This window comes from Delphinus delphis, chromosome 4, assembly GCF_949987515.2.
Source record: "Delphinus delphis chromosome 4, mDelDel1.2, whole genome shotgun sequence".
NCBI classification, from domain to species: Eukaryota; Metazoa; Chordata; class Mammalia; order Artiodactyla; family Delphinidae; genus Delphinus; species Delphinus delphis.
In genome coordinates, this window is record NC_082686.1 from 59,124,735 (window position 1) to 59,140,243 (window position 15,509).

At 37.6% G+C, this 15,509-nt stretch overlaps 1 protein-coding gene across 3 annotated transcripts in view; it reads left to right on the forward strand.

The window, feature by feature from the left end:
• The first annotated feature begins 3,582 nt into the window (after window positions 1–3,582).
• The window catches only part of GTPBP8 (GTP binding protein 8), a 29,163-nt gene continuing 17,236 nt past the window's right edge, over window positions 3,583–15,509 (forward strand). For 2 of the 3 annotated variants that reach the window (XM_060010644.1, XM_060010643.1), the window contains exons 1-5: window positions 3,583–4,475; window positions 6,272–6,370; window positions 8,054–8,184; window positions 9,187–9,286; window positions 11,677–11,795. In XM_060010644.1, coding sequence (XP_059866627.1) covers window positions 4,140–4,475; window positions 6,272–6,370; window positions 8,054–8,184; window positions 9,187–9,286; window positions 11,677–11,795 — 785 coding nt within the window. In that variant the 5' untranslated portion in view covers window positions 3,583–4,139. Of the gene's footprint in view, window positions 4,476–6,271; window positions 6,371–8,053; window positions 8,185–9,186; window positions 9,287–11,676; window positions 11,796–11,988; window positions 12,240–15,509 lie in introns of all 3 variants that reach the window. The other variant, XR_009519242.1, reaches the window with a different exon arrangement.

Consider the following 15,509-nt stretch of genomic DNA (forward strand, 5'->3'; position numbering starts at 1 on the left):
CCTCCCAAATCATATTAAATAGCAAAATCTTGTTAACTTTGTGGTGAACTACCTCCTAAGCTGTCAAACAGAAGGTACTTTTTCTCAGAAGGATGACTATAAACACATCCTGAACTCTGCTGATTTTCACAACATAACCAGATTACTGACCTTTACCAAAGATCATGAATATCCACTGGATGAGGAAATATCCTGAGTAGAAGGAAGATTCTTAAGCCCCCTAAAGTCCAGCTGTTACATTAAGGGAGGGTAATAGTTTGGCCCTGCTTAACCTGCAGCCACAGGCAATCTAAGCCCTAACGCTTTACCATGACTCCTCTATAATAGGGTTGAAATTTACGTAGGACATTCCAGCTATCCTGCATGGTAGTCTGAGGGCTCTGAATTTACACAAGGAACCACACATTATCTTAAAATGCTCTATTAAACAGGACTCTTGGCTGCCATCAAATCCAAGTCAAATCAGTTTCAGTAAACAAGGAGAGGAGCATACTGACTTGTGTGATTGGACAGCAGAGGGACAGAGAACATGATTCAACATAGGTCATCAGGAGTCACGCCACCTCCCATCCCCACCTCTCAATACTGTTTTTCTTTCTGTGTTAGCTTCATTCCCTCTTAAATCCCCATAGGTATCCTTCGTGTAGCAGTGAAGAATAGCCATCAGCCATCATGAGTGTAGGCCTCACATTCCAACATCATGACACAAGGTTTAATGGTAGAGCCAGCTGCCTGTCCAACTTTAACATCATGACTGGCTTGGTTGCGATCACCTGCACATTACCCAAGTAATCGTTATTGTCATAATACACACAATGTCTAACCAAATCCCACCTCCTGTGACCAGAAGAGTGGAGTTCTTTAATTGATAGGCCTATTAGAACCACATAGAGTGGATGTAGGAGGTTCCTCCCTACACAAGGGATGCCAACCAGCTAAAAATAACTTATGCATACATTCACTTCAAATGTCTATATCGAAGCCAAAGCTGGCTAGAGTCACTGCCAGAATCCATCCTTTTTTTACTCCATCCTGGCCACATTGGCCTCCTTGCTATTCTTCAAACAAGCCATACACACTCCTGTCTCTGAGCCTTCACACTTCCACCTGGAATACTTCCCCCAGATAATCACATGGTTATTCCCTCACTTCCTTAACATCTGCGCTCAAAAGTCACCTTATCAGTGAAAATCACACTAAAATGGCAACATTCCTGCGTCTCTACACACATACACATCTAACCTCCCTACCCAGCTTTAGCTTTTTCCTAAGCATTTTTCATTATCTAATATACCCTTATTTTACTTACTGTCTCAAGACCATAACATATGAGAACAGAAACTTTTTTGTTTCATTTACTGTCTTACACCTCCAGCTCTTAGTACAGTGCCTAGCACGGATATTTGATGAATGAACAAATGGTGGAATTGACCAGGGGTGCCTAATCACTCTCAGTATTAGATAATGTACACTGCAGTATTATACAGGAAGGAGTACAGAACAGTACAGTCCATGAATACAGTCCTCATTTATCAGCCTCCCTGGGGTACCACAGCTTAGTGAGTATGTCTTGACCTCAGTGCTGTGGAACTAAACCAAGTGTGGGTTTTCCACAGTTCTCTGGGAGGAGTGCTAAGATGCCCTTAGATCAATTCAAGCCCTATCTCACATCCTTGTTACGTCTATGGAATCTGCATGACTAAGTAGCTGCTTGGTTTCCTAATTCACACTCCTTTTTCCCACTAGGACTTAAATCCTATTCTGAATGGTATCCCTGACACCCTGCCTATCCAGGAGGATCCTGACTCCCAATCCAAAACCGTTAGCTAGGGTACTACTTTATGCAGACAGACCACCTGGAACAAAGATGCTGCCTACAGTCAGAGGCAGAATATTGCCAGAAAACAGATAATACTATTACAACATTCATCCACCAGACTGGATTCCCTTCAATACTGATTTGGCCTGATTTTCCTGGACTTTGACAATTCCCTGGGTACCCTATGATTTCCATTGCAGTTCCACAACAGAGTTATTTCCCCTACACTAATTCCTCCAGTTTCTAGCTTTTTCCCTCTGACTAGCAGGCCTCACAGCTATGAATGCCTCATGCAGGATTACAAAACGAGTACTGTGATGTCTATTAATCCCTGAACACCTCTCAAACCCTTGTAAGAATTGGCAAAAGCCCTTCATGCTCGGGTTTATCTCCACACCTGGGACCCCAGAGTTAGAAATGAAATAGCACATATGAAAGCACTTTCAAAGTTCAGAGTTGTCTGCAAATGTACCCACATACACATTCAGTGAAGAAAAGATAGACTGTTTAATAAATATTGTTGAGACAAATGGCTAACCATTTGGAAAAAAGTAAAGCTGAGGGCTTCCCTCGTGGCGCAGTGGTTGAGAGTCCGCCTGCCGATGCAGGGGAAACGGGTTCGTGCCCTGGTCTGGGAGGATCCCACATGCCGCGGAGCAACTAGGCCTGTGAGCCACAACTACTGAGCCTGCGCGTCTGGAGCCTGTGCTCCGCAACAAGAGAGGCCGCGATAGTGAGAGGCCCGTGCACCGCGATGAAGAGTGGCCCCCGCTTGCCACAACTAGAGAAAGCCCTCGCACAGAAACGAAGACACAACACAGCAAAAATAAATAAATTAATAAACTCCTACCCCCAACATCTTCTTTAAAAACAAAAAAAGTGCACACACCTTATGCACCTATCAAGTCCTCTTCTAGGAATTTATCCTACTTCCACAAGTGTGCAAAGATATCTATTCCTGAGTGCTCACTGTAGCATTGTTGTAATAACAAAACCTAATTAGTGATCAATAAGACACTGGAGATATAAACGGAATAATATGCCTCCATTAAAAACAATCATGTAGGAAAATGTTACTATGACAATGTGAAAACCACATGTGAACAATGATAACAAGAGAAGAGGCCACCCTCTCATATCTAACTAGTGCTTGGAGTGAATGAGGACTTTGTGTTTTTATGGTAGTTTAGGGTTTGTTTGTTTGTTTTTTTAAATCATGTAGGTCGGTACGTATTGATATAAAAAGACTTCCAACTATATTGTTTAAAAAATTTTAAAGGCTTTAGAACAGTATTTTGAGTTAAAATACATACATGGTAATATATATATCCAGAATGTCTGGATGTTTACAATGAAGTGTTTTCTTTGGAGGAGAGAAACTAGGGGAAGGAGGAAAGCCTCAAAGCCCAATGCAAAGATCAACAAAAAATTAGCCGGCCGGCAGTAGGTCAGGCTACTCTCCAAGTCGTTGGTCCTGTTCATTAACTTTTCTGTAACATTAATTCAAGAATTGCCCTTATCAGTCACTGAACAACCTGGGGAATCGCTCAAAACACCGTGCGTTAACCTTGGTATGCTGTTTGCTGCTAAGGTTTTAGAAGACCCATCGTCTTTTAAGCAGGAATATCTTACAGATATTCATTTTGTCATGATCCCTGTATCTCCCATTCCAGCAGTGATCGGTTTGAATTGCTTTGAAAAGAAACTTTTGAAATAAGATGTCATTACATAACTTCAATGAAACAACTCGAACACTTGTGCAAACTGTTTTTTTTTATTTTATTCTGTAAGAAATCTCTAAAATTTAATGACATTTCCTGCAACTATAGAGAAGACTGAATGAAATATGAACAGGCGCTTTTTCAACTACATTTCTCACCAGCCCTTTTCATTGTTGAGAAAGTGTTTTTCCTAGTGATTTGTACAACGTTAACGTCCGTGAGACAACCAGAAACTGTGAAGAGCAAACTGGCCTGAAACCCACCAGAGCTGCACAGGTTTTCTTCTTCATTTGAGCCTCAAGGCTCACACAGCCAGATATGTCTCTTCACCTCTGAAAATCGTTAAACAGCCTCCCCACAGCGACATACAAGTCAAAGGCACAGGTGTCAGGGCTAGAGTGTGAAAGGCACCCAGCGAACTTTTTTCCCCCTGCGAAGTAACACCTGCCTCCGGCTCTCTGTACGCGAAGAGCTTAAGCGGGAACCAGCGAGGCCAGCGGAGACTACAATTCCCAGCAGGCGTAACGGGAGCGGGGTCACGCACGCGCAGTTCAGACCTTCGGAACGAAGGCCCGAGGCGGGGCTTCTAGGAGAGGAAAATGGCAGCACGCCGGCTGTGGTTTGACGTGGGCTGGCTGTTTGCGATGGGGGCAGAGCTGGGGAGCGGAAGACGAGCTTACTGCACGTCCCAGGCCTTCGCGGAGGTTCTACGGCTGCCAAGCAAGCAACTGACGAAGCTCGTGTTCCCACTGCAAGAACTCGAGCGGCATTTCGTCCCGGGCTCGAGGCCCGACCTTCACCTGAAGATCTTCAACCCAAGCCTGGATGACATCGCGAGGGCGGAGAGCGTCTTCACGGCTTCCTCGCGGAACCGCATCGAGTACCTCAGCTCCGCCGTGCGTCTCGACCACGCCCCGGACCTCCGCCGCCCGGAGGTGAGAACGGCAGCCGGATGCGGGTGCTGAGGACTTGGGCTGGGATTTTGCTGTCATCTCTTTCTTGTCAGCAGACCGGAGAGATTTACTAGCTTTCTGTGGACGCATATCATTATTATAACAAAGTAAGCAGATATAGTTTTAATTATTTTGATAGTGAATATAAAAGACTTCAAAAGGCGTTTAAAAACTTAACCATTTATCTTTTTTTCTAATTAATTGCAGTAGAGAATACATGCCGAGACAAATTAGACAAAGTGAAGAATATGAAAAGTATAGGAGTTTCACAAATGAAGTGATTCTTATCAATACGTAATTTTCACCCAATCTAAATTTCCTATCGTGGCAAAAAAAATTTTATATATAGATGGCAATAATGTATAACATTTTTAAAAACAACTTAAGTGAAATTCAGTGAGTGTGCATTTTATTCATGTCCTGCAGTTTACTATTTTGTTCTGTTAAATGAAGGCTCTGACCTCCTTACATACTTGTGATAACGGTACCACTGCACTGAAACTTTTCTGCTAATATATTTAGAACTGCTGTAATAATTTAAGAGTACATAAATCACTTAATGATTTTAAGATAGCATCGATTTTCAATTTTATAAATTACTGGACTTTTTGTGTAATTGGCTTTTTAATTCAGTTTTATTATCTGTATATTATCATTGGATTTAATCTGGGAGAGCATTTGAAATTTTTGCAGGACCCAAATCAATTCATTCTGAAGGACTGACCCCAGTTTTGCAAAATGTGTAGCATTGCTGGCCCCTGCCCACTAAATGCCACCCAATCCTATTGATAACCAAAAATACCCTTACAAATTTCTAAAACACCCCAGGGGGCGGTACTGCCCTCATTTAGAAGCACTGATTGGAAATGTACCCTCTTCAATACTGTATTAAAAAGACGAGCCATGTGTATTAATCGTTAATATTAGAAATATTTTGTTGCTTTCTACATTCAGACTAAAGGAGAAAAGCTTAATTGGAACAAGAAAGGTCAAGAGAAAGGAGTAATTATAATGGTGCTATGGTGTACTTTGAGAGTTTGTGAGGAAATGGAGTTCCAAACACAGAGCCAGTTCTGTTGAAACGCGTCTAGTTTGTAACTTCAAAAAAGCTTTGTAGGGCCTTCCCTGGTGGCGCAGTGGTTGAGAGTCCGCCTGCCGATGCAGGGGACATGGGTTCGTGCCCCGGTCCGGGAAGATCCCACATGCCGCGGAGCGGCTGGGCCTGTGAGCCATGGCCGCTGAGCCTGCACGTCCGGAGCCTGTGCTCCGCAACGGGAGAGGCCACAACAGTGAGAGGCCCAAGTACCGCAAAAAAAAAAAAAAAAAAAAGCTTTATAAATATGGAATTCTTAATAAATGTTGCAGATATTCTTGAGTGGCATAGTGTAATTAAAAGCAAGGTTCTGGATGTAGATGCCCTGAGTTCAGATTCCAGTTTCTTCACTTTCTGGCTGTATAATTTTGGGCCAGTTATTTAACCTCTCTCTACCTCTAGTTTTATCACCTGTAAAATGGGGATACGAATATTATCAGTTTCATGGAGATATTGTAAAAAGTAAATAAGAAAATATGTTAAGTGCTTTTAAAACAGTACCTGCCACATTGAAATCATTTAGTAGATAGTAGCTGTCTATTAGAATCTGAGGTTTGACTAACTATAAGCCACTTTTTATGGTTAGGCAAGACTGAGTAGTATTCACAGATTTTTGCAGCTAATACATTATATAGTGATATATATATAAACTAGTACTCAATTATCTTCTTTTTGCTTGTATAAGGTGTGTTTTATAGGCAGAAGCAATGTTGGAAAATCCTCTCTAATAAAGGCTTTATTTTCACTTGCCCCAGAGGTTGAAGTTAGAGTCTCCAAAAAACCGGTATGTTAAAATTTAAAATATATCTAACTATCTCTGAATTGACTAAGATGAATAATAAATGCTGAGGGGGTAGAAGAAACCATCATTGCTAAGTTCCTAGAAAAGTGATTTCTTTCACACAAGCACTAATGTAAGACATTTCATTAATGCCTGTGTATTTCTCTGAAGAAAAGGAAGTGTATCTGGAGTTATTTTAGTAGTCTTGCCAGTATCTTGGGGAAATCTTCCTTGGTCCAGTCTTTTCCAAAGAGTTGTTCTAGTGTCATTCTATATTTGCTTCTTTGAGAATGATCATCTGCTTCTACTTTGATTTTAAAGAAAACAGCTTTAAAGTGTATTATTTTTTCCTCCTCTAATCTTTTATACCTTGCTAACTCAAATATATACACCCATCAGGCAATTCCCAGTTTACCCAGGGCCAAATTATGTGCCTAATATCCCAGCCAGCCTGCTGTAATAGCTTTCTGTCATTTTCTCATTTCCTCTGCTTCCTTCTCAATAATGCAGACTCTACCAATATTTAAGATATCCTCTCCTCAAAACTCACCTCAGTTTTCCTCACCTTATTATCTATCCTTGGCCAAATGTTCACACCAACCCAGTGCTCACTGCCCCTGTTGCCTTGCACTGGAACCCTTCCCTGAGGCTTCACTGGTCTTCTCTTGCTCCGCAGTTTTTCCTATGGTTGATTCCCTGATACCATCCCTGACAATTGTAGTCATTTGTTAACCCTCCTAGCTTTACTCCCTCCTGCCCTGCCTTACCAAATACCCCAGCTAAACTCTCACTTCTTGGTAGGGTTGTTCCCTTTCTGCTGGGAGAGGACAATGGAAGAAATGTATTCTTGACATTCCTAATCTGTAATTCTAAAATTATTTTCCTATAGGTAGACACTTAAGCTGCCTGGGAACCTAAGCATCATTTATAAAATCTTCCCTCTGAAAATAATTCTTCTAAGTTCTAAACAATTGACTTTTAAAGTTATTTGTGTTAATCTTTCCTTTTCTGATTAATAATGTCTGTGGACACGAAACCACATGAATAAACTACTTTTTATCATCTTTACATCAGTTTTAGTTGCACATTTTACAGTTGTACATGCTTTTTAAAAAATGCTTAATGAAAGCACTAAACCCACCTAATAAAACATGCAAAACATCTTGATTTTAGGAAAGTTATAGTCTAGGCATAATAAACTATCAGGCTTTGCATCTAGGTGTTATGCAAACTTGTATGACTGATAGTAAGCATTTAATTTAACCTATCTGTGCCATAATTCATTCTTCTTTAAAGTGGAGTTATATTGTTCATCAGAGAATATTGACTAATGCAGTCGTACTATTTAGAACAGTATAACTTTTTCACAGAGAGGGAGCTAATGAAGTAGGAAAGACTCGAAAATATTTTGCCTACGTTATTTCTAATATGGAATCTAAAGTTCTTAAATCATATAGATTCTCTTTAAAAAATGAATTGGAGGGAAGTAGTAGTATCATCTAAGCTAATCTCCAGCCACTTGTCTTCTGTCTTCTTTTCCTGTATCATCATCAGCATAGGGTTATATACAGAATACTTTTATGCTTTTAATAAGTAATTGTTAATTGAACAGAAAATATTTTGAGTCATGAAATATATAAAGGACATATTTTAAGAAAGCTTTTATTTTTCCATTTACTTTATCAGGGCCACACAAAGAAAATGAATTTTTTCAAAGTTGGAAAATATTTTACATTGGTGGACATGCCAGGTTATGGCTATAGAGCACCTGAAGATTTTGTTGACATGGTAGAAACCTATCTAAAAGAACGAAAGAAGTAAGAAAAACATTTTTCTTATAATTGTTATGTTGAACCCCCCAAAGTTCTCATGACTAGGACATTCTACACATGATGAACACTTCCGTTTTATCAAATGACTTTTTTAGAAAGTCCACTTTATTCCCTTAATATTCTACAATACAGTATTTAGGAGCAAGGTATATACTGCCTGCTTAGTTTTTTCCTGTAAGTTAGCTTAAACTTAATTTCAATTGTTTTCCTAAATTGAGACTATCAATAGTAACTCAGCAGACTTTATTAATTTTTTTATACCAAACTCTAAGCTGGCTGTTTTTAAAAATGAAAAATGTTGGTTAATGTGGTATTTACCAGATTTAAATAAACTTCAGTAAATTCTGATTATCCTTAAAATACTTCTGACATCATAGCCTCTGTAAATACTACCTTTTTTTATTTCCATAGGTAGTCAAGTAGCAGGTCTATGTTTCAAGCATTGCACAATATATAGAAAAATTAATGTTAACCTTTTGAAGAATAAAAAAGTGTTTACAAGTATCTTGCTTGTTGTAGCTTTACATAGAAACTAAGATAAAATACTTGCAAAAGAAAATGAAAAATATAACGTTTGGTTTCTGTTATCTGTTAGTCTTAAAGTAATATTTGAAAATTTAGACATTTTTATGGTAACTTATAGTTAATTGGGTTCCTGTTTCTTTCTCCCACTAGAGTTCAAGCTCTTAGAGGAAGGGGCTCATTCATCTTTGTATCCAGTTCTAGGCAGATTATCTTATGTTCAATATATGCTATTGAAATAAATTAATATTAATGAATTTAGTTACTGAATGTAAATATTGAGACCTGTTGGACTGTAGGATGGACTTCATAGTGAATTGAGAATTCCTTTTGCTTAAAGAAATTTTAAAATTTTGAATTGATAATTATTCAAAGTAAAATTTCTTAGTGTAGTGAAGGTTGGGGGGAAGAAATGAATGAGTATATTTTATATTGCCGTTAATCTTCTTTTCTGCATTCTTATAGTTTGATGAGAACATTTTTGTTAGTGGATAGTGTTGTTGGAATTCAAAAAACAGACAACATTGCCATAGAAATGTGTGAAGAATTTGCATTACCTTATGTGGTAAGTATTTCTTTTGAATCATAGTTACAATTAGAAATACAAGTTCCCTGTGTGTCTATGTGTGTGTGTGCATGTGCACATGTGTACATCTTTTTAATGAAAGAGTAGGTCTTGCCTCCTCAAAAGATAAAGGAGTACCTTTTAAACAATCTTTTCAGTTATCAGCCATTAATATTAAAATAAGTTCTGTGGTACTTTTATTCCCTTTTCCTTCTCCTGGCTTTTAAGTTTTCAAAATTATAGTCAAAGTAAAAGTTTTCTAAACTGTTCATTTAGTGTTCCTAAGTGCATTTCTTTGTTTTTTGGGTTTTTTTAAAATGACAATATAAATATTTGCTAAGACTCATTTGTAGCTCCTTATCAGCAGGTTGGCAGATACTACTTATCAGAATGTAAACAAAACTGCAACTGAAAAATTTGCTAAACTAATCTGGAATTTAAGAACATCACAAGAATATAGTAGGCTCCAGCACACATAAGTAGGATGTTTATATTCTTAAGGAAAACAAAATTTCTTATGAGAATATCTTACCAGTTCTTACTGTTGTTTACCCTAGAATAGAATACAGATTGGTAGGTTGGTATCCATATTTATTTTGCTTTGTAGGTTTTACAGATAAAATGGCAGTCTTAAAGTTCCTCTCTAAGGAAAAGAGCCCACTGACTATAATTTGATTTCAAAAAAATGTCAGAAAACCACTAAAATGTAGTGGTTTTGGAGTTTAGTGCAAATCAAACCATGTTACCAGTCAGAAACTTTTCTGTATTCTTGGGGTTATGGAATTCTTGGGGTTTGCAAAAGCCCTGTGAAACATTAGAGATAATTTATGGTTATGAGGAGCCAAAGGATTGATAAACATAGTCTACGTAGTGAAAAAAAAAAAAAAAAAAGAAGAAGCCCAAATATCGTGCAACCGGTTATATTAAGTGACAGTGATAGTACTCCTAATTTGATATCATAGATACCATTTTGTGGAATCATATATTTTTCTCAGTTTTAACTTTAAGGAAATATTAACCTTTCTTCTTTGGAAAAGAAGTTGTGATAGAGAAATTATGTCTCCTTTTAAATATTTGCCTTTATGAAAAAAGACTTTCACTTTCTGCTTCTCACTCCTTTTACCATTAATATTTTTTTAATTGAAGTATAGTTGATTTACAATCATTAATTTTTTTTATAACTGAAAAGCATAAATGATTAGTCAGGAAATTTAATTTTATAGAAATTCCCTAGGAAAACCTCTGACAGATACATCAAGCTTTTACTTTTTTTTTTTTTTGCGGTACGTGGGCCTCTCACTGTTGTGGCCTCTCCCGTTGCGGAGCACAGGCTCTGGACACACAGGCTCAGTGGCCATGGCTCACGGGCCTAGCCGCTCCGCGGCATGTGAGATCTTCCCAGACCGGGGCACAAACCCATGTCCCCTGCATTGGCAGGCGGACTCTCAACCACTGCACCACCAGGGAAGCCCTCAAGCTTTTACTTTTTAATTGATTTTGTAATTATCCATGCATTGACCTTCCTCTAGTATGTATTGATAATTGTCATTGAGTAAGTAAATTATTCAAAGTATTTACTGTTGAACCTAGTAGAATCTAGGCTTACTTGGAATATAACTATATATCGGTATAGCTTGGAATATAACTCTAGTGGCTACAACCTACAACTAGCCTGATTTCTAATTTTTCCTTTAAATTTTACATATAAGGCAGAACAATTATGTAGTTCAAAAATGATTATAAGTTGGCAGTTTTATATGGATCAACCTAATAATATTCACTTCTGTATCTTAGACCATAAGACATATAGTGATCGTATGAAACATTTGGCATATGGCAATTGCAAACATGGCACCAGGGTGCTTTTCACTGGTCTTGAATCAAAGATATTATGGCCCTATGTAGTTAAAGCATCAGAAACAGCAAACATATATAGTGTATGCTTTATATATTGCATACATTAACTCATTTAATCTTCTCAGCATCTCCTTTAGGAGGTATTGCTTTTATTTTATAGATGAGGAAACAAGTACAGAGAGATTAAGAAACTTGCATAGGTCACCTAGTTGTTACTGAAATTTGTAACTAAAATGTATAAAACTGTAGAGTAAGAAATAACAGCTGACCCTTGAACAGTGTGGGAGTTAGGGGCGCCAACCCTCCTTGCGGTCACAAATCCAAGTGTAACTTACAGTCACCCCTCCCTATTGGGGGTTCCTCCATATTGGCAGTTCCACATCTGTGGATTTAATCAACCACAGATCGTGTAATATTGTAGTATTTACTATTGAAAAAATATGCATATAAGTGGACCTTTGCAATTCAAGCCCATGTTGTTCAAGGGTCACCTGTACTTTATTTCTAATGCTTAAATATTTGTTTTCCTACAGATGGTATTGACAAAAATTGACAAATCTTCCAAGGGACATCTTTTAAAACAAGTCCTTCAGATCCAGAAATTTGTTGACACTAAAACACAAGGATGTTTTCCTCAGTTGTTTCCTGTAAGGTAAGAGTTGAATTGTCTTTATGTACTAACATATAACTTTATGTACTAACAACCTTTAGTATTAAATCAGTGTATCTGAGGTATCACTTAAAATTACAGGAGTTTGGAAGACTATGCACTTAGCCATAATTTATTGGTACAGCCCATCAACACTTTTATTTTTTCTTCCCTCTATTCTTTCTTTTTTCTGCAGATTCTTGCTAAATCTTCCCTGTAGTATCTTCATGATCTTTCTACCTCAGCCTATTTCAACCCTAGACCACAGTAGAAGTGAAAACTTTTTACTTTTTAAATCACCTAAACAACAGCCATAATAAAGATACTACCATCTCTTTCTCAATTCTAAAGAAAAACAACTCATCTTTATGGTAGAAAGCTCATTCAGGCTGTGAAGGATAAGAATTTTCCTTTTAAAGGACGATGTGCAAAGAAGAAATTCTTCGTGTAAGTTAGAATTAAGCATCAGTAGCTGACAGGATGGTTATTTCCTGAGCAGCAATTTTTGAGATATTAGATGTGGTTTAGCAATGAAACATGAGTTTGTCTTTTCAGTGTACAGTTTGGGTACAGTAAGTAACCTATATACTAGCAGAAATGCAGTGCCACTTCCCTGTGATTTTCTGACTCTAACTTCTTTGACACTATTATAGTTTCTATGAGAAAATAATGAAACCAAGTAACACTTAGTTGTATATAAAACTGTCCTCTAAACAGTCATTCTACTTTCTACAAATCCAGATCACAATTAAATTGTTGGTAATTATGAACATGCCAGTCTAAATCCATCTTCATTCTTTCCTACAAAATGTTTTTCCCCCGTGTCTTACATTCAAGTATTTATCCTGTTCATTTGTCTGTGTCCCATATATACAGTGGAAACTCCTAGGGGCAGGAATGAAATCCTAATTCTTCTTAGAGCCCTGAGCATTGGCATAGAAATATATCTGTTTCTTTTAAACATTTAATAAGAAGGAAGTGAGACTTCCTCTAAAAAGGCAAAACAAACATAAGATGGGCAAATTATGGCCTAACAGAAGCATTTATTGAAAAAAAAGTTTTAGTTGACTGTAAGCTGAGTTAAATAGTATAGTGGGACTGGGGAAAAACTGACAATGTTTTCTTGAGCTACATTATTAGAATTATAGTGTTCAAAACAAGGGAATGATCAAACAGTAGTCTCACACTGCTATAAGCTGTATGCTACCAGATCAGTTGAGCTAGATTGTGGCTTGACATTAAGAACAACTAGAGCTATCTGAAAACAGATGGTCTTGGGGGAGGTTATGTCACTAGATCATTCAAAACACTTAATTGATCCACAAAGTAAGCATCCCTGTTTCACAGATACGATTACAAGTCGGAGAAGTGAAGTGAGTTATAGAGACGTATTTGCTGAAATAGAAAGAGCATGAAAAAAAAAAAAAAAAGCATGGACCTCAGGGTCAGACAGCCATGGTTTTGCATAGTTCCCCTACTTCTTGGCAGTAGCTTTTAAAAAAGCAACTTATTTCATTTTCTGAGTAAAAAAATATGACAGAAGGATTAAATAAAATGCATTGTGACTGCTATACACACATTAGCCACATAATAAATGTTAGTTTCTTTCCTTCCCAAAGGTCAGTCAGTGAATGGCAGGGTTAGGCCAACAACCCAAACTATCAGATTCTCAGTACTTTTTAGAGGCGTAGCCTTCTTTAGATGTGCCAGCATTTTCTGCTGCATGACCTTGGAATCACTGCCACTGTATCACTAAGTGACTAAGGCACTGCAGAAGCCACACAGCACTCAAGGTCTTAAGAATTGAGACACACGCAGGAGGCTGCTGGCTTTCAAGAACTTCAATGTTCACCATACCACAGTGACAACATACAGGAAGTTGTCAGGTTGTACTCAGTAGTTCTCAAAACCCAATTCAGAAAATAGAGTTATTTATACTGCTTGCTTTTATTTGCTTGACCAAGTCCCAGTACATCCCTCCAAAAGAGGATTTGGCCTACTCACAGAATAATTATTATAAAGTAAGTTAGGTTTTATTTCCTTATCTTCCTGTATGATCTTGGTAGGAGAAAGATGGAAGTGTGGGTAGACATGTAGTCCAACAGGGTTTGGCCTTTAAGCCTGCTGGCAAAAGTTAAGTGCTAACCTTCATGTCTGAACTCTGCCCCAGCTGAGTAGAGAAATAAAATTGGTGAAAGACCCCTAAAGATTGATTCTGGGATCAGTCTGTTTTTATAAATGATATGGAAGAAATATATAAGTAGGCACAATATAATTGTTTCTGTGGTTTTAAAGCAAATGAGAACTGAGTCTTAAGGACAAAGAAAATCATATGAGTTGACAGAAATGTTGCAAATCAGTTCATGGTGCCATAGTGTGTGGACTATCCAACTTGTATCGCTCCTGTAAACTGTACATGTGTAACTTCAGTTATAACTGAGAATCATTATGCACTGTTCTCAAGTAGGCAGCTTTGGTCAAAAAGTCTAAAATGCTGTACTTTATCAAAAAGAGAATTAGCAATACAGCAGAAAATATTTTACCTGTGTTATATACAGGTATACACCATACATGAATCCATAAACGTCATAGCGTCTCCATAAAAGTCCACATATCCCAAGAAACCATGTGTTCATTTCCATGCTGATAAATGGATGAAAGGATATGGATGGATACAGTAAGATAGATCGAATAATAGACACAATAATGGTGATGATTTTTTTTTAAAAATCATGATAAAAGGTCTACATTATCATGGTAATTGAATCTTTGAGACAAAAAGAACAAATTAAAGAAATCAGAATTTTAGTCTGGGAAATAAAAAGCAAAACAAGATATTCCAATGGCATTTCTCACAGAAATAGAACTAACAGTCCTAAAAGCTGTGTGGAACCACAGAAGACTGCAAATAGCCAAAGCAACCTTAAGAAAGAACAAAGCTGGAGGCATCACACTTCCTGATTTCAAACTGTGTTACAAAGCTATAGTAATGAAACAGTACGGTATTGGCATAAAAACAGACACATAGGTCAGTGGAACAGAATAGAGAGCCCAGAAATAAACCCATGCATATATGAGCAATTAATTTACAAAGGAGCCAAGAATATACAATGGGGAAAGGACAGTCTCTTCAATAAATGGCGCTGGGAAAATTGGACAGCCACATGCAGAAGAATATGTTAAGACCTGAAACCATAAAACTCCTAGAAGAAAACAGGCCCTAAGTTCCTTGACATCAGTGTAGGTGATCAGTTTTTGGATCTGACTCCAAAAGCAAAGGCAACAAAAGCAAAGATGAGTAAATAGGACTACATTAAACTAAAAGCTTCTGCACAGCAAAGGAAATTATCAACAAAATGAAAAGTCAGCCTACTGAATGGGAGAAAATATTTGCAAGTCATATATCTGATAAGGGGTTCATATCCAAAATATATAAAGAACTCATACAACTCAATAGCAAAAAAAAAAAAAATCGGATTAAGAAATGGGCAGAGGATCTGAATAGACATATTTCCAAAGAGAACATACAGATGGCTAACAGGTATATGAAAAGATCCTCTAATCATCCTCACTAAAGATCCTCACTAATCATTATGGAAATGCAAATCAAAACCACAGTGAGATATTACCTCACATCTGTTAGAATGGCTATTATCAAAAAGACAAGAAATAACAAGTATTGGCAAGGATGTGGAGAAAAGGGAATCCTTGTGCACT